Source organism: Astatotilapia calliptera, chromosome 18, assembly GCF_900246225.1.
Source record: "Astatotilapia calliptera chromosome 18, fAstCal1.2, whole genome shotgun sequence".
Classification (NCBI taxonomy): domain Eukaryota; kingdom Metazoa; phylum Chordata; class Actinopteri; order Cichliformes; family Cichlidae; genus Astatotilapia; species Astatotilapia calliptera.
This window is the reverse complement of record NC_039319.1, coordinates 25709132-25732544: the sequence shown is the minus strand read 5'-3', so window position 1 is coordinate 25732544 and position 23413 is coordinate 25709132. Positions and strand designations below refer to the sequence as shown.

The 23413-nt window shown below is 40.3% G+C and overlaps 1 protein-coding gene across 1 annotated transcript; it reads right to left on the bottom strand.

The window, feature by feature from the left end:
* Positions 1 to 885: 885 nt before the first annotated feature.
* Positions 886 to 20088, bottom strand: fggy (FGGY carbohydrate kinase domain containing). The gene is made up of 16 exons (XM_026148992.1): positions 19946 to 20088; positions 19458 to 19651; positions 17579 to 17690; positions 17059 to 17210; positions 16788 to 16876; positions 16342 to 16457; positions 16091 to 16219; positions 14113 to 14216; positions 13570 to 13677; positions 13240 to 13301; positions 12777 to 12939; positions 5511 to 5585; positions 5254 to 5374; positions 4717 to 4811; positions 1442 to 1503; positions 886 to 1281 (listed from the first exon to the last, which is right to left on the bottom strand). The coding sequence occupies exons 2-16, from the start codon at positions 19638 to 19640 to the stop codon at positions 1200 to 1202; spliced, it is 1653 nt and encodes a 550-aa protein (XP_026004777.1). The 5' UTR covers positions 19641 to 19651; positions 19946 to 20088; the 3' UTR covers positions 886 to 1199.
* Positions 20089 to 23413: the final 3325 nt, after the last annotated feature.

Sequence of the window (23413 nt, the reverse complement as noted above, 5' to 3'; positions counted from 1 at the left end):
ACATATATATATATATATGGAATATCTTTTTATCCAAGAGGCACTTTGGACACTAATATATATATATATATATATATATATATGGCAGCACGGTGGCACGGTGGTTAGCACTGTTGCTGCACAGCAAGAAGGTCCTGAGTTCAATTCCACCATCAGGCCGGGGTCTTTCTGTGTGGAGTTTGCATGTTCTCCCCGTGTTTGCGTGGGTTCTCTCCGGGTACTCCGGCTTCCTCCCACCGTCCAAAGACATGCAGTTTGTGGGGATAGGTTAATTGGATAATCCAAATTGCCACTAGGTGTGAATGTGAGTGTGAATGGTTCTCTGTCCCTGTGTGTTAGCCCTGCGACAGACTGGCGACCTGTCCAGGGTGTACCCCGCCTCTCGCCCTATGACAGCTGGGATTGGCTCCAGCACCCCCCGCGACCCTGAAAAGGATAAGCGGTAGCGAATGGATGGATGGGATGGATATATATATATGTATATATACATGTATATATACATATATATATATACATATATATATACATATATCATAGATATAGATATGTCCAGGATCTCCTCTGTATCCTAAGTTAGTTGTGTTTGAAGTGTTAACTCAGCTGTGTGGGATTTGGTGTTCCCTCCTCACCGGGTTGACAGCATCAGCTAAGAGCTTATCAACTTTTATCTAGGGGAACGATGGCAACAGGCTTCCCCTCTGTGAGCAGCAGACAGGAGAATTTAAGGACAAGGGAGGTGTTAAAAACAGGAAATGGAGGGATGAAGTCGAGTGAGGAGAGAACAAAGGACAAGCAGTTTAAAAATGAATGTCACTGAACGCTGACTGGAAGGACATAAGCTTGTTTATCCAGACACATTAGGCTGGAGTGACAGAGACAGGAGTGTTCATTTGAAATATTTATTAGGAATGCATTAGAAGATAACACTCCATGATGTTTGACTTTAACTGCCACTTGTCCCATTCAGCCTGAATTTGAAACACATAGTTTTACACAGAGATCTGATGCCATATGTCATCTGATAAGTCCTGCATATATGACATAGTATCATATGAGAATGTTTAACCCCCATAATGGAATTAAAAAAACATTATTTATACTGAAAAAAGCAGCAAGGTTAAGACGTCTCGTTCTTGATTTGTCATCACTGTTGTGTCACAGAGAGCGAGCTTCATCTCAGGCACCTCCCACCAGCACTGTCATCTCTGGCTCATGAGGGCCTGGCACTCCCTCTGGTGGGCGAGCAGTCGCAGGAACACCTTGTACTTCCTCTCATAGAAGCTGAAAAAAAAGGAAGGAATAAAGAAAATCATGAGATAAATTTGATGCCTGCTGTATATTTCGGATTTCATTCCTAAAATATCCCATAACTATATCAATTATTAAACACAAAGAAGGCATCAGAGTCAAGCGTTTCCTTTCCTGTTGCAGAATTCCTCACCTCTGGACTTCACTGTCAGGCTGGACGACTTTCCCCACTTTAGCCATTTTTTCCATGGCCTCCTGAAACACAAGACACACACATGAATTTCATTCAATAAATGATAGCACACTGATTCAGCTTCATGTCAGCCATGACCCAGTTATAGTAAAAGCAGCAGCCTGCTGCTGTGGCGGAGTTTATAATTAATGCAGTGCAGGGCCCCTCTGCTGTCTAAACCTACAAAATCCATGCAGCTGACTGTTTGCAGCTCGGAGGCTCAGACAACACAACTGCCTGCTGTGTCTATGTTCGTAATGGGTTGACAGGTGCATCCTCGTCCAAATAACAGCATCGTATTTTTAGTCTGTCTGGCTTTGAGGCTGCTCAGAGTTGTGGAGCTGAGACACAAAGAGATGATGAGTTGACCTGACACAAGATGAATCCATACCTGTCTGTAACAAAAGCCAGCACAGTGCATTGCTTATTATGTAGTTTGGTTCCACCTAGCAGATGCAGGCAGTGAGTCAGTGATTATGTATGACAAAACCTATGTCATGTTTGACCTCTGCTGTGTTTCCATGACACTACAGCATTTAATGATTACACTGCAAACTGCTGCAGACTGTAAACTGTAAACTAAACATTAAAATACCAAGTTGACCTAGATTAAAGAGACACGTATTTCGTTTTTAAGTACTGCTCAACTGCTCAAAACAGCTGCACAACACAGTCTTCTATGATGCTGACAAAAAAAAGATGTTGGCTTTTACAAAATAAACTGGGATATATGCAGTTTACATTTAAGTAGCAGGGGCAGTCTCTTTAAAAAATGCTATCCATATTGTATTTATAATGAAGTGGTTATCATTAACATCCCTTTAAAGCCAAGTTTCAGAAACATGGGATTACTTATATGTTCTTCAAATGCAACCACTTCATCAAACGTGTCCTCTTTGACTGAAATGTATTTATGTCAAGGTGTGTGCTGTGGCAGGCAGGATGTAGGAGCCAAACGGAGGACAAACTTAAAGCAGCAGCTTTTATTGCTGGGAATACTTTTCCATAGAAAGAAACTTCCCAAAAAACAAACCAAAACTTTGAACATATAAAATAGAAACTAAACTGGAAACTAGTAAATAAAAAACACAAACTAGGAAAAGAAACACAGGGACTGAGAACTAGAATTTCATCAGAAACACGAAGGGAGAAACACAGCACAGTGACACAGCACAGTGAGGTTACGATGCAACAAAGGGCAAAGGGAAACACAGGGCTTAAATGAGAGGGCAAGACAATGATGGGGAACAGGTGGGAACACAGGTGGTACAAATCAGATATAAGTCATGTCCAAATTCATGGGCTGCATCCTCCTGAGGACTCGGCCTTCGCGGTCTATGTGGGCCGGGTCCTCAGAAGGTCGGGTAGGCCGGAAGTAAACGGCTGTGAAATTGGACGGTCTAGCCTTCAGATTTGCTGTCTGCTCCTTGCTATCTGAAATATAACAGGACACTGGCGTAAATTCTCAACCATCTCACACTTCTGTTTAATCTGTTTTCTGTTTGACGTTTATTCAGCTGTGTGAAAACCACCTGGGGGATTAAAAAAGTTTTTTTTTAATCTAATCTAATCTAATCTAATCTAATAACTTGAATCTCAGCCAAACCGATTTACTCACAAACAAATACAACACTGAAAAAAGCCAAACAATAACAATTTTAGGTTGTCTAAGTGACTTATATATTACGTTTAACCTGAGTAGCAAAAGTCCGCGGTGATCTGAAAATGATGTGCCGGGAGTTGTGCCGTTCTCTGCGGCTTCAGTGACCCTCGAGCTCCCGGCTAGCTATCGAGCTGGTGGGTAGCAGACGTCTCCGAAAACGTCGGAGCATTTTTGCAAATACGTGATATCTTGATAAACTGAGCAGATATTTGAAGTTTACACAGCTACATTCTGGTCTGAAAATATGTTAAAAGTTTATTTTGTGACCCAGAAAGATTAGTATGAGTAATTTAAAACTTAGTAGCGGCCGCCATTGTTGAAAACTGGAATTGGCTAAGCCACACTATGAATTCTGGGATATGGTGGGCCACGAAGGACACACCCGACCCATCCTTCAAATTCGGAGAAAAGGAAGACACATTTGTCGGCTGCATTCGGAGGAGTCTACGAATTTGGACAGCCTTCGTCGCGTCGCTGTGACATAATCGGCCTACAAATGTGTCCTCAGGAGGATGCAGCCCATGAATTTAGACACCCCCATAGTGAGACAAAGGAAGAAAAGCAGAATACATTAACCAAGGACAGACTGTCAAAGCAAAAGTAAACAGGAAGCATAACACAGAAACGTGGACTTGATACTGAGACAGAGGAACATGAAACACAGAGACAAAAGTAACAAGACGTGGGACATAGGGAAGACATAAAGACAGAAAACTAAGACTAAATATACAACACACGGAGAACAGAATTAGACCAAGAACACAGAGGAGGCACAGAAACAGAACAGAAACCGAATAACCAGGAACTATAAATATAATACAAACGGAAATCCATAATTCAAAGAGTACAGCTTAAACCAAAAACACAAACAGTGCCGTGATAATTTAATGTTATTAAATTATTTTAAAAAGCCAGTCACAGATTCTAATCCTTTTCTAACTCTGTTAAACAGAAAAACTGTTAAAATGAACAACTTACCCTACAATCGCTGAATGTGTTTTGGGAAGCCAGCTCTTAAAGTCAAATTGCAGACTGGAGTAAAACACTATGCACCTCCATCTCTACTTGTGCAAAAGAGCAAATCCAAATTTCCACTGTGACAGCCGACAGTGTTTCAGTGGATTTCCACCGGGATACTTTTGTTATGTTATTGTGTTGGTATTGTGACATATCAGAAAAAACTTCCAGTTACGTACCATTCGTCAGGTGTTTATTTGACGAACGGTCATTTGGTACTAGCAACCCAAAGTGTGCCAAAAAATATCCCCCATACCTTTACACCATCAACACTAGACCGACCTGTTGATACAAGGCAGTTGGATTTATACTTTCATGTTCTTTATGAACTTTAATGTTACATCAGAACAGTTTCCTGCTCTTATCTGACAGAGTGGCACCCGGTGTGGTCTTCTGCTGCTGTAGCTCATCTGCTTCAATGTTTAACATGTTGCCCATTCAGAGATGCTCTTCTTCAGACCTTATATCTAACGAGTGCTTAATTACGTTTCAAAAGCATTTCCTGCCAAATCCCTCAGATGTTGTTTGACTCATGTGTATTGTAACTTCACTCTACCTGTATAGAGCTGTAGTGTCTTGATGCACATGCTCCCAGCACTGCTGCTCCCACTAGCACAGCTTCAGTTTGGTCTGGCAACACTACAGGCAATCCTGAGAATGAGATTGAAGACATGGAATGGGCTAAAGCTATCACAGAACTTATTTTACCTTTTCCTCTCTCCAGGTCTTCTCTGCCTGAATGTTCTTCAATGTCTTCATGTATCATATTCCTACTATATATTAATTATTTTTTGTTGTTGATTGTCTGTATTCTAAATTTACTTCAGTTACATGTAAGTCCATCCTAGGAGTAACTTCTTCTGTCTTGTTGTGCTGTGTTGTTAAAAAAAGACTTTGGGGGACTCTTTAAACTTCAAAGTTGGCCACTGGAAGCTGCACATAATTAAAATTTTCTTCTTAATCTTTATTTCGTGGTTAAGTTATTGAAATACTAATACAAACATTCTTTCTTACTCTCAATAAATTATAAATGTACATACTGTGCAACTGTGTTTCAAAATATACATATAACCATGTTATTGGTATTTACTACCTGTAGTATTAGCATGAATCTGTACAAACAGGTTGTTTTTGCTCAATCCACCACACAGGAAGAGGGTTCTGATTTCATGTCCTGCTTCTTTCATGGCCTCCAGAATATGAAGTGTACCGAGCTGAAACCAGAGGAGGACACACAACAGGAATAAAGTTACAAGAAAGCAAATACAACCTCCTTTGTACTTAAAGGTGCTAGGGTATCAGTCTGAGAGAGAGGAAGTCATTTGAAACACAAAACGCCATCAGACTCACAGCGAGGGCTTGCATGGTGGCCAGGTAGAGAAGGGCCAAGTCATCCAAGGTCTGGGACAAAGAGAGTCCAACTACCTGCAAAACAGTAATGACACAAAAATACCAGCAAGGGTGTGATCACCGTCTAAGATTTTGTGAAAGCAAGGCTGTCATCCAGTGTTTGGTGATTTATTAAAAACAGGTTTTCATATTCCATTCCTTGGCTTTCTGTTTCCTGGAATTTTAGATGTGGTTTGGCGCCAGTAATTACCAAAAAAACCAAAACAAAACATGGATAACCAAATATAATGGCTGAGTGGTGCGACACAAACAACCTGCTGCTTAACACCGAGAAGACCAAGGAGCTCATCGTGGACTACAGGAGGAATGCTGACCCACATCCACCCATCCACATTAAGGGGACGGCTGTGGAGCGTGTGAGCAGCTTCAAGTTCCAGGGAGTCCACATCTCCGAGGATCTCACCTGGACGACCAACTGCTCCAAGCTGGTCAAGAAGGCTCACCAGCGCCTCTTCTTCTTGAGGACTCTGAGGAAGAACCACCTGTCCTCAGACATCCTGGTGAACTTCTATCGTTGCACCATCGAGAGCATCCTGACCAACTGTATAACAGTCTGGTACAGGAACTGCTCTGCCTCGGACCGGAAGGCGTTGCAGAGGGTCGTGAAAACTGCCCAGCGCATCGCCGGAGCACCACTTCCTGCCATAAAAGACATCTACAGGAAGCGGTGTCTGAAAAGGGCTGGGAAAATCATCAGAGACCCCAGTCACCCATCACATGGACTCTTCACCCTCCTGCCCTCTGGGAGGCGCTACAGGAGCCTCCGGACTAAGACCACCAGGTACCGGAACAGCTTCTTCCCCACAGCTGTCAGACTCCTGAACTCTGCCTCCTGACATCTGACCCACGTTAACACATGGACTGAACATACACACACACACACACAATGGACAACTGTACCCTCAAACACACAATAATAACATGGAGTGAACCACCACTCACAACCACTAGCACTTTATATAGCCTCTGTAGAAATTATCCACACCCTCACTTACCTTAACTGCACTACTGTATAGCCCTGTGTAAACAATCATTCTGTACATACGATCATTTTTAACCCTACAACTGTTTACAACTTGCATAGTTCCCATTTCTGTATAACTGTATATCTCAGATTCCTGTAAAGTTATTTATTTCATATTCTGTATAGTTTTTCATATTTATATCCTGTTCATAGCCTGCACATAGCTTGTACTCACTACAGCCTGTACATACTTATAGTTATAGAATATTCACAACATACTTCATACCGTGTACATTATAACATAATAGACCCATTTCTGTAATATACTTACATATCTATATTATTGCTAATATATATTGTAATATATCTATATCACTAAGCACTTCTGGATGGATGCAAACTGCATTTCGTTGCCCTGTACCTGTGCATGTGCAATGACAATAAAGTTGAATTCTATTCTAATTCTATTCTATTCTATAATAACAAGTTAAACTCACAAATAAAAATAGTTTCTTTTTGATATGATTAGTGAGGGACCATAAGCTAAGTAAGCGAATAAGAGTAGCAAACTCAATTAATGGCATTTTATTGTGTAATGGGAAATTAATTTGATTTGAAGTCGAGGGGACAGGAAGAGAATAGAAAGGCTGCTGAGCACAAATGCATGAGTTAAATGTGAATTTCTGTCTATGTAGAGAGCAAAATATATGTTCATTGGTCATTGTTATATTATCTGAAACAGATCGTATAAAACTGCCAACTTGAACCTATTCAGTCCTGTGGGGAGTTCCACAAATAAGGTTAAGGCACAGGTTTGAACTGTCTTGCTGTGACTTACAAAATCAAATCAGTCATTAGGATCTTATCTCATTTGCTTTCCCTGTACCAAACCAGCACTCTAGAAAACACAATCTGTGGTTCTGCAAAGTTAAATAAGTTCAAGTTAAATTAACTATTTCCCCATGTGCTGAGTTTTAATGCTGATGGACCATATTTCAGGAGACACTTTGATATGTCAAAATAGGATAAACACAGTTTAATTGAACAGAATACAGCCACTGTTAACCTTATTAGGAGAAAAGGGGGTTTTCTGGTTGTAGCTAGTGAAAATAATTCTCTTCCACACCACAACTAAAATAAGTCAAATCTGTGGATGTGAAGTTTTTAAAAGAATAAATTTAAAAAAATTGTTTCATAATACAATCAACAGGTAAGTTCTGGTTCTTATTCTTTACTAATCAAGGTGATAAGAAATAACGTAAGTGGAATATGTATATTCAAAATCAGTGACTTCTTTGGCCAGGTGTATTTAATAATTTGTAAAATATATCGATATATATATATATATATATATATCGCTTTTTAAATTGTTTCAGTTATATTTATGGGATTGCAATGATAATAAATCTTTAACAAAGATATCAGAGATTGAAACAAACAAAATAGAAAAATAATCCCTTCCTCAAAAATGTCATGTGACAACCTAATTTGCACATGGAATGTTGACCTTGTCGGGAACTTGGCTGCATCACTAGAATCTTATATCAAACATTATGCTGTTTTATAATTCATAAGTAAACAAGAGACACTTCAAGTCAACCATTTTCAGTCAACACACCGGTTTGTTCGCAGCTATCAAACATTCGGCATCGACTACGACGAATTTAAACACATTTGGATCCTTCACAGAGTCATGTTAGTCAGCAAGGTACCAAAATGCCTGAGAGAGAAAAAAAACACCAGTCAACAGAGAGCGATGACCCCAACACTCCTCAGTGTATTGAATTTGAAGAACTTTCAAAGAGGAGAGAAACTTTAGAGTTGGACATTCACCAGACCACCAGCCAGCGAGGCTAGCTGCCAGGCCACGCCGGGCACCACCAAGAATATTAAGAAAACAGAAGAAAATACAGTCAACTTGGTCATCAGATTGTAAGGTATTCATTAAATTAAATGGAACACCAGAGCAGGCAAAAGTTCTAGTCCTCAAAGAGATAAATATAACTGATAAATCAGAACGCAAAGCAGTGCTAAATATGATGGTATTTGTCCAAGTTGTACAACCAACTCAAATGTCTGACAGTTTTCATGTAACAACTCATATAGATATTCCAATTTAATAAACTGATTTTCAAAATGCTTTGTAAAATGGCGATTCCACTCCTCATTTCAAAATCCATTTCCCTTTCCTGTTCGCTCAGGGATGAACATTTAGATTAGCAACTTCATTATAAAAATCCTGCTGCAATGCAAATTAGCCAAACCGTGGGATGCAAAGAGCTCTCTGATTGGTTGGACGGACACATCGCAAATTTTACATTGCAGCTGTACTAGCTAGCTACGTGTTTTGTAAGCTGCGGTGCTCTTCACAAATAAAGCTTGAAGCAGCTCAGACTGTTAGAACCAACACTGAGGCCTGTTACATTTATACAGTGTTAGAGCAATGGCTGCAACCTACAGCCTTTAAACTAGCGATTAAAATGCTGACAGTAAACTCGTCAGTCCAGATGTTACCACATTACTTTATGATACTTAGAGTTAAAGAAACTGAAACAGGCTGATTAAAATAACAGCTGTCAGTTCTCTCATTCCTTATATCAAGACTGGAGATCACATTACTGATTTCAGTTCATTTAATATGTGAGTGCACAGATTAATTCTCAACTGGACATAAACGATGATCAAAGGTTGTATATATGATGAATTCATCAAATCCCGGCCTCTAACACAGTGCGCTGAATCTTAGCTTTGAATGTCCAGTATATTCTAATCCATACAATTTAAGCATTCACTGCACCTACCTACAGTATCTACACCTGTGTGGCAAAGATACAGATAATGAAATGTAATTATTAATAAAATATACATGATGAAAAACAAAAGCTGAAATTGATTCAGTTTAGTACTTTTCTCTGTATGCTCTGTGCTTATAAAGGCCTTAAATTCTGTGATATACAGGGAGTGCAGAATTATTAGGCAAATGAGTATTTTGTCCACATCATCCACTTCATGCATGTTGTCTTACTCCAAGCTGTATAGGCTCGAAAGCCTACTACCAATTAAGCATATTAGGTGATGTGCATCTCTGTAATGAGAAGGGGTGTGGTCTAATGACATCAACACCCTATATCAGGTGTGCATAATTATTAGGCAACGTCCTTTCCTTTGGCAAAATGGGTCAGAAGAAGGACTTGACAGGCTCAGAAAAGTCAAAAATAGTGAGATATCTTGCAGAGGGATGCAGCAGTCTCAAAATTGCAAAGCTTCTGAAGCGTGATCATCGAACAATCAAGCGTTTCATTCAAAATAGTCAACAGGGTCGCAAGAAGCGTGTGGAAAAACCAAGGCGCAAAATAACTGCCCATGAACTGAGAAAAGTCAAGCGTGCAGCTGCCAAGATGCCACTTGCCACCAGTTTGGCCATATTTCAGAGCTGCAACATCACTGGAGTGCCCAAAAGCACAAGGTGTGCAATACTCAGAGACATGGCCAAGGTAAGAAAGGCTGAAAGACGACCACCACTGAACAAGACACACAAGCTGAAACGTCAAGACTGGGCCAAGAAATATCTCAAGACTGGTTTTTCTAAGGTTTTATGGACTGATGAAATGAGAGTGAGTCTTGATGGGCCAGATGGATGGGCCCGTGGCTGGATTGGTAAAGGGCAGAGAGCTCCAGTCCGACTCAGACGCCAGCAAGGTGGAGGTGGAGTACTGGTTTGGGCTGGTATCATCAAAGATGAGCTTGTGGGGCCTTTTCGGGTTGAGGATGGAGTCAAGCTCAACTCCCAGTCCTACTGCCAGTTTCTGGAAGACACCTTCTTCAAGCAGTGGTACAGGAAGAAGTCTGCATCCTTCAAGAAAAACATGATTTTCATGCAGGACAATGCTCCATCACACGTGTCCAAGTACTCCACAGCGTGGCTGGCAAGAAAGGGTATAAAAGAAGAAAAACTAATGACATGGCCTCCTTGTTCACCTGATCTGAACCCCATTGAGAACCTGTGGTCCATCATCAAATGTGAGATTTACAAGGAGGGAAAACAGTACACCTCTCTGAACAGTGTCTGGGAGGCTGTGGTTGCTGCTGCACGCAATGTTGATGGTGAACAGATCAAAACACTGACAGAATCCATGGATGGCAGGCTTTTGAGTGTCCTTGCAAAGAAAGGTGGCTATATTGGTCGCTGACTTGTTTTTGTTTTGTTTTTGAATGTCAGAAATGTATATTTGTGAATGTGGAGATGTTATATTGGTTTCACTGGTAAAAATAAATAATTGAAATGGGTATATATTTGTTTTTTGTTAAGTTGCCTAATAATTATGCACAGTAATAGTCACCTGCACACACAGATATCCCCCTAAAATAGCTAAAACTAAAAACAAACTAAAAACTACTTCCAAAAACATTCAGCTTTGATATTAATGAGTTTTTTGGGTTCATTGAGAACATGGTTGTTGTTCAATAATAAAATTATTCCTCAAAAATACAACTTGCCTAATAATTCTGCACTCCCTGTAAATTCACTGTTCTTTATGGTCTTATTCAATGGTAAAGCTCTTTAGAAACATTACTGATGGTTCTTAGGAAAAGCTAAATAACTTAATCTGAGCTTTCTTTAACAATACTTCCTGTATTAAGATGAGTCAACAGCTAACAAATATAAACTGCTATGTAAATTATTGTTTTTGGCAAGAAAATGTATTCTTTTCAATTGGATCAATGAAAACCACCAACAATAACTCAGTGGTATAAAGAAATCTTTAGAATCTTACCGATGGAAAGACTGAGTGCAAAACTAAGCGGTAATGACGATATCTTTTTGGAGGGGCAGCCCCACTCCAATGGCAGGATGGGTTTGTCAGGACAAATGTGTAAATGGGTGGTATACCCAATTATTTACCATAATGTATTAGTTTTCCTTTTACATGTCTCAGACTGCTTATTGTGTTGCTTCTTGTTTTTTGTTTTGGGATTTATTTTTTTTGTTGTTGTTGTGGTTGTTGTTTTTTTGTATCAAAAAATCAAAATAAAGAGATTAAAAAAAAAAAAAAAAAAAAAGATAAGTCAACAGCTTTGAGTTGGATAACAGGGACCAGTTCAAAAATAACTCACCTTAATTGGAAAATGTAACAAAAGTAACGTCTGACTAGGGCTGTGCGATATGACCAAAATCTCATATCCCAATATAAGAATTCTATCGTCCGATAACGATATAAATCCAAAAAATGTAACATTTTCTGTAAATTCTGTGAATCTCGGGCAGCTCGACTTGCAGGAAGTGTTTCCAGCTGCGCGTCATGTAGCTGGAGTCGAGTGTTTTAACAGATGCATGAAACTATACATTTTTAGACATAAGTTGTAACGGCCGCCGTTTTCTTTGTGAGTATTTATTACACAGCGTGCTGCAGGGAAAAGCCTGTTCTGACGTTTGAGTCTAAGGTTTACTTTTTAGCACCTGGCGGCTCTTTTTTACTTCTCATCCGTAAATACTCTGCATCTTTCACGTGATTCAGTTTATTTTGAAAAGTCTCAACAGGATCTTGAGCTTTATTGTGAAAGGTTTATGTGGAACATAAACAAGCGGACACGCGATGCTGTTACCGTCGTTGTTGCTAACCACAACGCATAAAAACAGGCGCTTGTCCATCCGTAGTGTGATTATATTAAATATAAGAGAAAGAAAGAACTTTAATAAATTAATATAGCCACTACAGTGACCATCAAAACGATGAAAAAATATTGCCGTAAACAGTTTATTTTGCGACACCACGAAACAAACGATAGTGTAAAATGAAACGATAGACCTTTTTATATCGTCATCCGATATATATCGTTATATTGAACAGCCCTACGTCTGACTTTAATCATTTGCCCTCATTTTACAATGGAATTTATGTATTTGTTTTGATTAAACCTTTTAAATGTGTGACAAATGAAAAAAGTGCAAAAACAGGAAAGCAGCCAGTCAGAGCTGCGTATATGTTGCTGCTTCTAAAAGCCTCACACATATATGTGGAATCATTGTGGAATTCATTCATAATCATTCTGTAGAGCATGGATCTTTGAAACACAGACTTCCACGGGCATAAGAGAACATTAAGAAAAGATTAAGAAAACCCCAAGTGCACAAAAAGGAAGAAACATTCAAAGCAGGCATACCCTAACTTAAAATCTGATACTCACACATCCAACACAACGTCAGTCTACACATATCCTTCTTTTTAAGTCATAGCCTTTACCATGCCCTTCAAAGTTGGGTCAGCCAGGGGCGACCTGTTTCCATGAAAGTCCGGCCACACGTGAAGACTGGACCCTAGCAGATCGACAGCAGAGCAGGAGTTGGCCATCGAACTCAAATGGTTGTTCAAGTAGCTGTAGATATTCTCGCCAGCAAAAGGAAGCCTATAAAATTAAAAACACTGTTGCCAGGACACCTAAAATGATAGCTGATATTACCTATATTAATGCCATGGTGGTTGGCGAGCATGAAATCTATATTCAATCTTCAGCAAACGTGAAGTACCGTATATCAAAAAATTTAACTTCCTATTCCTCCAGAGAACAGTTGAGTTGCACTGAAAGCACATTACTGAGCTTCTAATCTCCCAAAAGCATACTTGACATTATTCTAGCCCAGCTGATGAGGATCACAGATGTGCAAAAGCATTGTTGGGAACTGCAGTATTAAAAGCATCAGCTGACCTCTGCTGAACCTGTTCCTGGAGCTGGGTATATGCAGTGTGACCTTTCACCATGTGGTCAATCTGAGGGAGGAAAGAGGCAATACATTTAAACTGAAAAGGATCACAAATGACTGGTGGCCACCTGGCTTCAACTAATAATGTCAAAGCTGAATCTATATACATCTCAAAGCATTAGCTCCTTTTGTCAAACCAGTAGTTCAAATGTGAAAGGTGAGGAAAAAATAAGTGGTTTTGTCTCCATGTTTTCTGTTAGTATTGAGCATGAAGAGGATCTGAAAAATAATTTAAATATGAATGAAAAAGATCAAGAAAATATGAGTAGACTGACCAGCCTTCCTGTCACACTCTGCCCTCCCTCGTTGAGCCACAGTCCAGGCACCATGGCAGATAGGTAGGGCCCCCACACTCCTGGCACAAACCGAGGCTGCTCACTGATCTGATGGCACAGGAAATCTTTTAGTTAGTTTTAGTTGGAGGTAGATATTTTATAAATTAAAAGAGAAACCGCCGGACTAACAGGATATGCGTGCCATTTGCTTCTCATCTCAGAGTTACTGCAGTTGGCCTGTGCAGACAGGATAATTTATGTCTATAAACAATTTTTAACAATGCTCACATAAGTATAAACAAGTAATACAGATAGAGTGGCTTTTAGAAAGATATCTTATCAGACTAGTTAAGACAGATTGTGCACCTAGGAAATGAAGGTGGTGAGTACACGATTAATCATCAGAAGACGTTTTTATTAGTCATCAGGAGATTTTCACAGGAACATATACACAATCACAAAGGCCACTGGGGAACAGTACAGTAGTAGACTAGCACGGTAATTTTACACCAATCAGGTGAACAGCAGCTGTGAACTACTGACCGCCATGTGACAAGTTGACGTTCCACAGATCAGCGCCATGCGTGCAGTGATCGGCAGACCCTCACAGGGCAAATGAAAACCTTTCACATCAGCACCGATCACACCTGGAAGGAGGAGGTTAATGTTGCTTTATTTAACACTCTTTATTTTATGCAGGGGAAAAAGATACATTGTAATAATTAAGTTGTTGGGTTTTTTTGCTGTCATCTAACACAAAGTGTCAAAGATGCTGCTAGAGCTTTAAATCCACATGAATGAAATTGTGCTCCAACCTCTTCGTAGGATTCAGCAGTGACGCTAACTGCTGGAATAATGTTTATCAAGCTGGTTTGAGTTTAAGGTGGGAGGCCAGTCTCCATCACTGTGACATGAACAGAAACTAATGGTGCAGAGTGCTGTAACCTCTCACTGACGCAGCAATGTGTGATTGGCAGCGGTCACGGTTGAGGGTCAAAGGCAAGAGTTCACGACGAGTTCAGCTCACAGAACAGATCCAGATGGTGAGGATTTCTGATCCTGAGGAAGGTCTGCTGCTGCCCTGACACTGGTCAGAAATTCACTAACATCTCAGGCGGGTTTGTTATTCAGTTTATTTCCCATAATATTAAAGATGGGAACATCTAACACACGCTAGGCACCTAATCCTCATGTGGTAAACTATAGTTGTTGAAATATTATCACATCATCCATCTATTATCTCCCTTCTCACTTCCTTCTTCCAGCAAACTCATAAAACCAAAAAAGGTATTTTATTTATTTATTTATTTATTTTTTGGTAACTAAGTACAGTCACAAGTTGTCGGCTGGTCAAGCAGGTTGTTTTCACTTTTCAGTGAGGATCACACTATCCTGATAATTAGCGCTTTAACTTGTGGCAGGTCATCCACTGATCAATAGGCATACATTTCACAAAGAAGTGCAAAAATGCTTCCCCTATCTCGAAGGCTGAGCCCAGCCACACCACAAAGGCAACTTGTGTTGATTTCTTTTATTTGCGAGCACTAGAGACAGGGTGAGGAGCTCAGACATCAGGAGAGAGCTTGAAATAGAGCCAATGCGCCTCCACGCCAAACATAAACAGCTTAGATGGTTTAAGCATCTGGTTAGGAAGCCTCCTCCTTGGAGATTCCTTTAAGAGGTTTTTCTGACATATGCAATTTGGAGGACAATCCAACGTAGACCCAAAAGCTCCTGGAGAGATTATATATCTGACGCGTCATGGGAATGCCCCGGGATCTCCTAGAAAGGACTGGAAAAGCCGTCGGGAGCACCCTGTTTAGCCTGCTGCTACTGTGACGTGGCTTTAAATAAGCAAAATATAATGGATGGATAAACTAGCATCTAATATAGAACTACCATCAAGCCCAAATTTACATTTGTCCATATACATATTACTATGATGTTTAAGTTGGTTTCCTAGTGTATTCATGCACCTACAAAAATAATGATTTAACTTAGCACATGCTTTGTTTTGGAGTTAAAGTTTAAACTTTGCACACAGGATACTGAAAAGCCACAGCCACAAGTGGAAATTATGAAATATTAAAGTCTATTTAGTAAATGTTTATATTAAACTTTGCTCCTTAAGGAATGAACTTCTTTTTTATTGTGACCCTGACACGTAGCATATCAAAATATCAACTTTGCAAATAAAATATCAACTTTGCATCACTGACATTTTATGCCTTCATTTTCCTTTCAGTACCTCTAAATAGGCATAACAACGCGACAGCATAGAGCAATTTTTACTCCTCCAGCATGTCTGCACCACTCCAGCACACCATTAAAAAACAGCTACACATCTCTGGTGTGTGATGACTTGGCTATGTGATTACCCTCCATGCTTTCACTATAGCTTTCATATGGAACAGCCTCAGTCACAGGCTGTGTGAAAGCGGCTGCAAACTGAGTAATCTCAGCTTATTCATGACAAGAAAATACTTTTGTTTTCAAGTAAGTGTGATTCGTCATCTGATACCTAAGCCTCCAGCATGGGCATCGATGAGAGAAGCCCCAACTGCAGTTCCTGGGTCCAAACCCAAATCTGCTGCTGCCTCCTGTGTAAGGCCCTCTCCCAGTGGACTTCCTGGAGGACACGTCACACTGCCTGGATGACAAAATTATTTAAAATTTTTAATTCTTAGAATTTAATAAAGGACACAAAAACTGTAAAAGATATAAGAAATAATCAGTCAAACTATCTGAATGTATAAAATGTCATTTTCTGGCCTATTTTGGAGAAGTTATTTTCCAGCAGGTCGTCCAGTCCAATGCTCGTCCAGAAGCTGGCTTCCCATCCTTCTGGAGGGCAGTAGGTCCACTTACACACCAGAGTACATAAAGACCTGTGCAACATTGGACAACATGCATCCACTTGCAAATACTGTAGGATAATAAACATGCTTTATTAACAGCACACATTAGATACAAGTATTTTGTGAAAACCAATGACTTTGTCCACACATTTTACAACGGATTAGGCAACTGCATCTTTTCTTTTTAACTGAGAACAGAAAGAAGACTATTGTTTTTAATGGGGCAGCCCACCAGCAAATATGTTTGAATTAATACAAGGGGTTTTAGGCCTGCTAGTGGTGATCCTTTTCAAACCTACCTCCTTTTTTTATTAGACATACATAAGTGTGTAAGTCTCCGTAACATCATCGACAGCTCACCTCGTTAAAGAGCCGGATGCCTTCCAAGACAAGAAGTCTGGAAGATCAAAAAAGTGACTGGCTTTGTTCCAGCAGTTCTCCTTTAGATTCTGAATGAGTGAAAGACAGAGTGTGTGAGAATAAAAGCAACAACTGTATGACAAATATGCTAAGGCTAAAACAGTAATAAAAAACAAACAAAAAAAAGCCCACCAGGTATCTGCTGAACAGCCAGTACAAAGAGCAATAATAAAACATGCAGAGATCAGTGGTGACCTTGTTCACCTCTCACCTCTTTAAGCCAGAGCAGCTTAGGGGGTTGCATCTCTGGTGACATGACTCCCCCTACCCTGCTGAGGACCCTGTGGCCATTTTTTGTTATACGATCAGCCTGCTCTGTAGCACGATGGTCCATCCACATCACTACGTTCCTTTGGGGGTCACCTGGGAAAAGCAGTTCAGTAAGGGAGAAGGCAACAAACACCAGAGAGCTAATATTGGATATAATATTGTATCTGTTAAGACCTGATACATAAAACTGTTGTCATGGATAGATTTCATCTTGAAGTACAAATTCAGTATTTAGCCAAAGAATTTGGGTCATGCTTTTGTGTCTTGCTTAATAAGCAAAAACATGATTCAAATCCAGCTCCAGGCTTCTACTCTGCAGCCGACTATGACCTTGGACCTCACTGTGGAGGGGTGATTTTTTTCCCCCCTGAAGGATCAATGCTCAGCAAAAATGGGGCTTACATAACCAATGCTTACCAAGCATTCAGATCAGATCAACTGCAATAAAATAAATCGCTTACCTTCCTGACTGACGGGCACAGGCTGGAAGCTTTGGTCCAAAACCACTAGAGAGCAGGTGGCATCAAAGCCAATCCCCCTAATCTGGCTCTTCTCCACACCGTGAGTAACTTTCTGGAACAAATACACGCAGTTGTTTTTAAATTACATTTCCTCCGTGCATTTACTCATCCTGCAACCGTAAGAGGGCACGAATACATTTACCAACTTATGATGTCAATTTCTGCCTTTCATAAATAAACAGCTGTTCACACAGGATGTGTGCTTGAGATTCCCAACCAAGTGCACATTGAAACCTAGGGAGTACATTGGCAATACATAGAAAAGATTTTTCAGCACAACACGTTTACAACATGTAGTGAGTCTAATACAAGTTTATTCCTGAATATTCCTTGCCCATGAGGTTTTTGCCTTCCACTGAGGGGAAATTACCACTACTGATGATTTCAACCAGCATTTTTAACAGGTATTTTTTTAATTTTTTTTAGTACAGTTAAATTTACTCACATTTTTCTCATTACATAAACCTCTGTTAACTAAGGTAAAACATATTCTTTGCCTTAACCTAATGTGGATGAATCATGCTTCTCCCACAGGCACATTTGGAGCCAGGAAAAACCCTGTAATGTTAATTTTTTTGTCGCAGAGACCAGTCATCCACCACATATGCCAGCTGCCGAGTATATACCTCCCATAACCATAAGGCAGCTGTTGCCAAAGTGTGTGTGCTGCCATTAAGAGTAGAGCCTGACCAATACTAGATTTTGGGGGCCAACTTAGGGTGTAAAAAATGATCTGATACTAATATATGCCCTATATTCTTTAGACATACAGTAATGCTGTATTTACAGGGGAGTTCTAAATAAAAGGCAAATTGATTGGGTCCTGCATAACAACTTTTCAGCAATGTATTTCAAACAAACTAGTTTACAGTGTAACAACAACACACAGCTTAATTCTAGACCACTGGTTATAGTGTTTTGTGTATTGGAAACAATGGAGGTGCAACATCTTGAAGTAAAATGTCTTGATGCATGCGCAATCATTTAGGTAAGGAAATCCCAAAAATCATCTGGATGTAGCCTTTTCAGTGGGAGAAACGCTTGGTCACTCATCCCAGTGACTTTTTCAGTCTCAGCTGACTGCAGGTTTCCCCAACCTTATAAACAGTGCCTTTGCACAATGACTGAAAGCCATTCCTCAGTTCTTTGTGAATGGTCCTCATGGTCATGACACTTGGCATATTAATGATCAAGAAACTGAGCTCACAGCCCATTGTTCTTCAGTGGTGCTAGTTTAATTAATTATGCAAATGTACTGGTAGTAAGAAGCCTACTGCAACAGCTGAGTTTGAACTAGGAGGGAATTAAATGCAGAAAGTTAGCAGAAAAAGCACGAGTACAGTAGCTAGCTAAAGGTAACCAAAATGGTCAAAATAGTAAATATATTTTATATTTTACCTAAAATAGGTGCTGAATAAAAAGACGAAATAACTAGCTTAAAGTAATTATAGCAAAGTAAGCGAAACATTAGCATATGACAATACACAACGACTGAAAGACTTACCGAGAGTTAGCTAAAAATAACAAACGATGGCTGATGTAGTGAAGAAAATGCTGAAATAATTAGCAGAGAACAATGTAAGGGCGGTAGGAATATTAAATAATACGTTTTAGAAGGAATTTTTAAATAATTAAAACACATATATAATGAAGAAACTGCTTTTTTTTCTTTAGCTGCTAAAATACTATTAACATCCATGCTAAAAATTAGCTAAAATGAACACATGAGTCTGTGTTGGTGTATCTGTGCTCAGACTGCTGCTGTAGAGGGATGGATGTATATTTTTATAACACACACTGAGGCCATAAATCATCCCACCTTGACAACTGTGCAGCATTTCTCCCAGATCTCAGTGGAGGACTGGACATAGTGGTCAGACTCCGGCTCCCAAATGCCGATGGGCTCCTGTGCAGTGCTCTTCAGCAGGCCCTCCCTGGTCACTAGTGCAGCCCTCACACTGGCTGTGCCCACGTCCACTCCAACATAAAAAACCTCTGCCATGAGGAGATGACCTGAAAGTGGGGGAGGAGGTTTATTATTAACCAGGTTACATTACCAGTGTCGACTTTGAGCAGGTTATACAAATTCAAGAAAAACGCAATTATTAAGGCAACTTGCGTATTTTGCTTTTGAAAAATTTCTTCTTTTTAGCATCTTCACACACTCCTGCAGACGGTTGGAGGGCAGGAATGTGTGAAGTGCAGCAGCAGCTGGTAAAACAGAGTTTTCAGCAATAATAACAGACTAGTACTTATAAAGTACTTATTAATAAACAAATAGGACGAGAGTGCGTAATCTGAACTTACCCAGCGATTAAACAATTATTTTAGTCCGCAGAGCATTTGTGTTGATCGTTCAAGTTTGTGATCAGGGTACTTTCAGAGTTAAAGCATTGCTTTAACGCTGCTGGACTTCAGAGTCGGACGGAATGCGAAAGCGGACAAAAAGCTTATCGTATGCCAAGTTGTTCAGGCATTTTAGCTTCAGAAATCAGCTTATTCACTTTTTCATCATGCCATATTTTTATATATACATTTAAATATTTTTATATTTTACATTTATATCTTTTATTATCTGAAAAGTCCAAGTTTACCATTGAAAACATTTTGACTTTTTCAAAGTGTGCAGAAAATAACTGCAATGCCAGTTGTGGAGTGCTTGTTATCAGAATTACCTAAAACTAATTAAAAACTGAAATTATTTAAATAAAAACTAGAAAATCTAAACAATGAGCGGGGGGTGGGGGGGACTGAAAGTAAACTGAATTAAAAGATTATAATTAAAAATGAAATAAAAATTAAAAAAAATAATTAGAAATAAAAATTTTAATAAATCTGGTGGGGTGGACCAAAAGATCAGAACTACTGATTCCTACACAACATTTGTAATAAAGGACATTGGTGATTTCAGTTGCTTTTATGATATATATAAACCACAACTGGCCACAACTGATTGTGTGCTTAGTGGATGCCTCAGGCAGCAGACCCCTGAGAAAGAAGAGGAGAAAGAACAGGAACCATCATTGAGGACAGCCCCCTGCACGGCATGTACCACCAAGAAATCAGGCCATCAGACTGCTGAACACGTCATAGACACCTCAGCTTCACTACTGGAACTTCAACATTATGCACTCCACACTGTATATAAATGCCACTTGTTTTGCACATATTCAACTCTGTATATTTTATATATTTTATTATTATTATTATTATTATTATTATTTTTTTTTACTATTTAATTTGTAAAAATGTGTATACACACACACACACACACACACACACACACACACACGTAGGAAAATATTTAGTATACACATCCAGAAATGCATACACTATTATATATTGTACATATATTTATTAGTTTCAGGTTGGCCATTCTTGTATTTTGCTCGTTTGTGTTGTTGTGTTTGCACATCTCTGTTGCTTGTGGGGCTCGCACACAAGAATTTCACTCGCATGTGCTGTGCCAGTGTGCCTGCACATGTGATGTGACAATAAAAGTGATTTGATTTGATTTGATTTGAAATAGAAGAAGTGGCTGATATAGAGAAATCCTGCCAATGGCTTCACAAAGCTGGACTGAAAGACAACACAGGGGCACTAATCATGTCAGAAGAGGAACAAGCTATAAGCTCAAAATTGATAGAGGCTGAGGTCTACCACATCAGCTAAGACACGTGCCTACGTGCAGGCTGTGCAAAGATGCCCCTGAGACAACCCAGCACATAACAACAGGGTGCAAGCTGCCATTAGACAGGGCAGATGTGGAAGTGTATGCCGACATAGTATACAGGAACATCTCTGGAAGTATGGTCTGGAAGTCCTGAGGTCAAAATGGGATAGGAGAAGGCCTTAGTGGTAGACGTAGCTATACCAACCAATAGGAACATCAGGAAGAAGGAACATGAGAAACTCGAGAAATACCAAGGGCTGAGAGAGTAGAGAAGATGTGGAGGGTGAAATCGGAGAGCTCAAAGCAGTGACTGGAAACTGGGCGACTGGCTCAAGCGGATCCCAGGAATGACATCTGAGATCTCTGTCCAGAAGAGCGCAGTTCTAGGAACACAGCAAAGATACTCCAGGGTACCCTCAAGCTCGAGGGAAGGACAAAGGGTGGGGAATTTTATATAGTCAAGTTTTTCATTCTAAATCCTACCTTGTCTATTTGTGTTATTAAAGGAGCTAAGCAGCTGTGTAAAGGAAGTGCCGCTGGATGTGACCCGTATGTTTGGGCAAGGAATAATCAGCAGAGATGGACTTCAGAGAAAAACCAAACAGCAGGACAGGAAGAAACAGATGGTCTCCAACAAACAGTGCATGGACAGTGTTTGAAATCTCATCTGTCTCTCTCACTGGCCAGTGTGCATGTGTGTGTGTGTGTCCCTCAAGTCCATGCCTGAAGGTAATCAAAACTTTGTTCTGTTGATACATCAACACATGCACATACACTCTCTCTGTGTGTTTTGCCCTAATAAAGGGGAGGAGAGGGGAGGGGTGTTTCCGTGAAAGCTGGATTGTCCCACCTCTGTACAACAAAAGCAGGGCCTGTTGAGAGACAGGCGGGACCAGCTCCTGATTAGAAAACTCCATGCAGTGGAAACAGCTGGCCCAGCCAGGGAGGAGGAAAGCACTGTTATCTAAAGGCGACCCCGTCAACCCAGTAGAGAGGAAAAGCTGACAGAGAAACAGGAAGCATGGCCAGGCCATAGCGATAGTTTGATTGGAAACACTGCACGGTGGGTCTTGACACAGGTATATGGACAGAGTGGCCCAGAACGTTACCGTGTGATAGAAAGAAAGAACGTTTCTAAAGCATTCTTCAGGGTATCATACTTTAGAATGGGTGTTGCGCAGCCTTCTGATGAAGACAACATGTCATCTGGAGAGTGTTGACCTCAGGCTGCCCTGGTTATCCCAGCCTGTCTGTCTGGGCTGTTAACTTATTTATAGTTGGCTCGAGGAGAACATGTTTAATAATACAATGGGGTAGACCAGACAGACTGGACAGCAGCTGTCATTAGCTGGCTTTGTGTCTACCTATGTGAATGAAAGAACACATATTCATACATACAGTGCGGGGTGGTTAAGACTGCAATGCCAAAGAATGCATTCATTATGTTTATTTTCCACTAAATGGTGCCACATTTTTAGGAAAATGCATTCATGAGTTAAGTGTGGGGGCTGCACCCATGCTTCTCTGCCAGTACCAAACAGCTGTGGACTTTTATTTGGTGTCGTTTATTAGATTGGATGATTTCGTCCGAAGAAACAATACATATTGACAATTTAACAGTTTATTCATTTAACAAACAGGGACCTTAGTAGCATGTGGAAGAACCATACACATGCTCCTCTTCAAGCTAGTCACCAGCTTGGTCAGGCACTGCTGTGGGATGGCGTCCCATTCTTCAACCGACTTGTCGCAAGTCAGCCAATATGGTTGTGTTGGTCATGAACAGCACACCCACGAGTGTTCAGGGGGGTTGAAGTCAGGACTTCAGGCAGGCCATTCCATCTTCTCCACTCCCAAGTTCTGAAGGTAGTCTCTGATAAACCCCTCTCTGTGGAGGTGAGTATTGTCGTCTTAGAGGACTGAATTCTGTCCCAGACTGTGGAGACATGGGATCGCTGCTGGTTGTAGAATCTCATCTCAATATCTTGATATGCATTCAGATTGCCGCCAGTGACGACAAGCCTTGTTTTTCCAGTGAGGGAGTTGCCTACCCACTGCTATGTCGTCCTGCAAGCCTTGACTGCAAATCTGTAGAAGACTGC

Excerpts from the sequence above, each read along its gene's own strand:
- fggy (XM_026148992.1), bottom strand. The coding sequence starts at position 19,640 with ATGGCAGAGGTTTTTTATGTTGGAGTGGACGTGGGCACAGCCAGTGTG. Across the intron at positions 16,220-16,341 it reads AAATAACTTCTCCAAAATAG|GCAGTGTGACGTGTCCTCCA; the intron begins GCCAGAAAATGA and ends TTTGTCATCCAG. Across the intron at positions 5,586-12,776 it reads ACCCAACTTTGAAGGGCATG|GTAGTTGGACTCTCTTTGTC; the intron begins GTAAAGGCTATG and ends ACTGTTTTGCAG.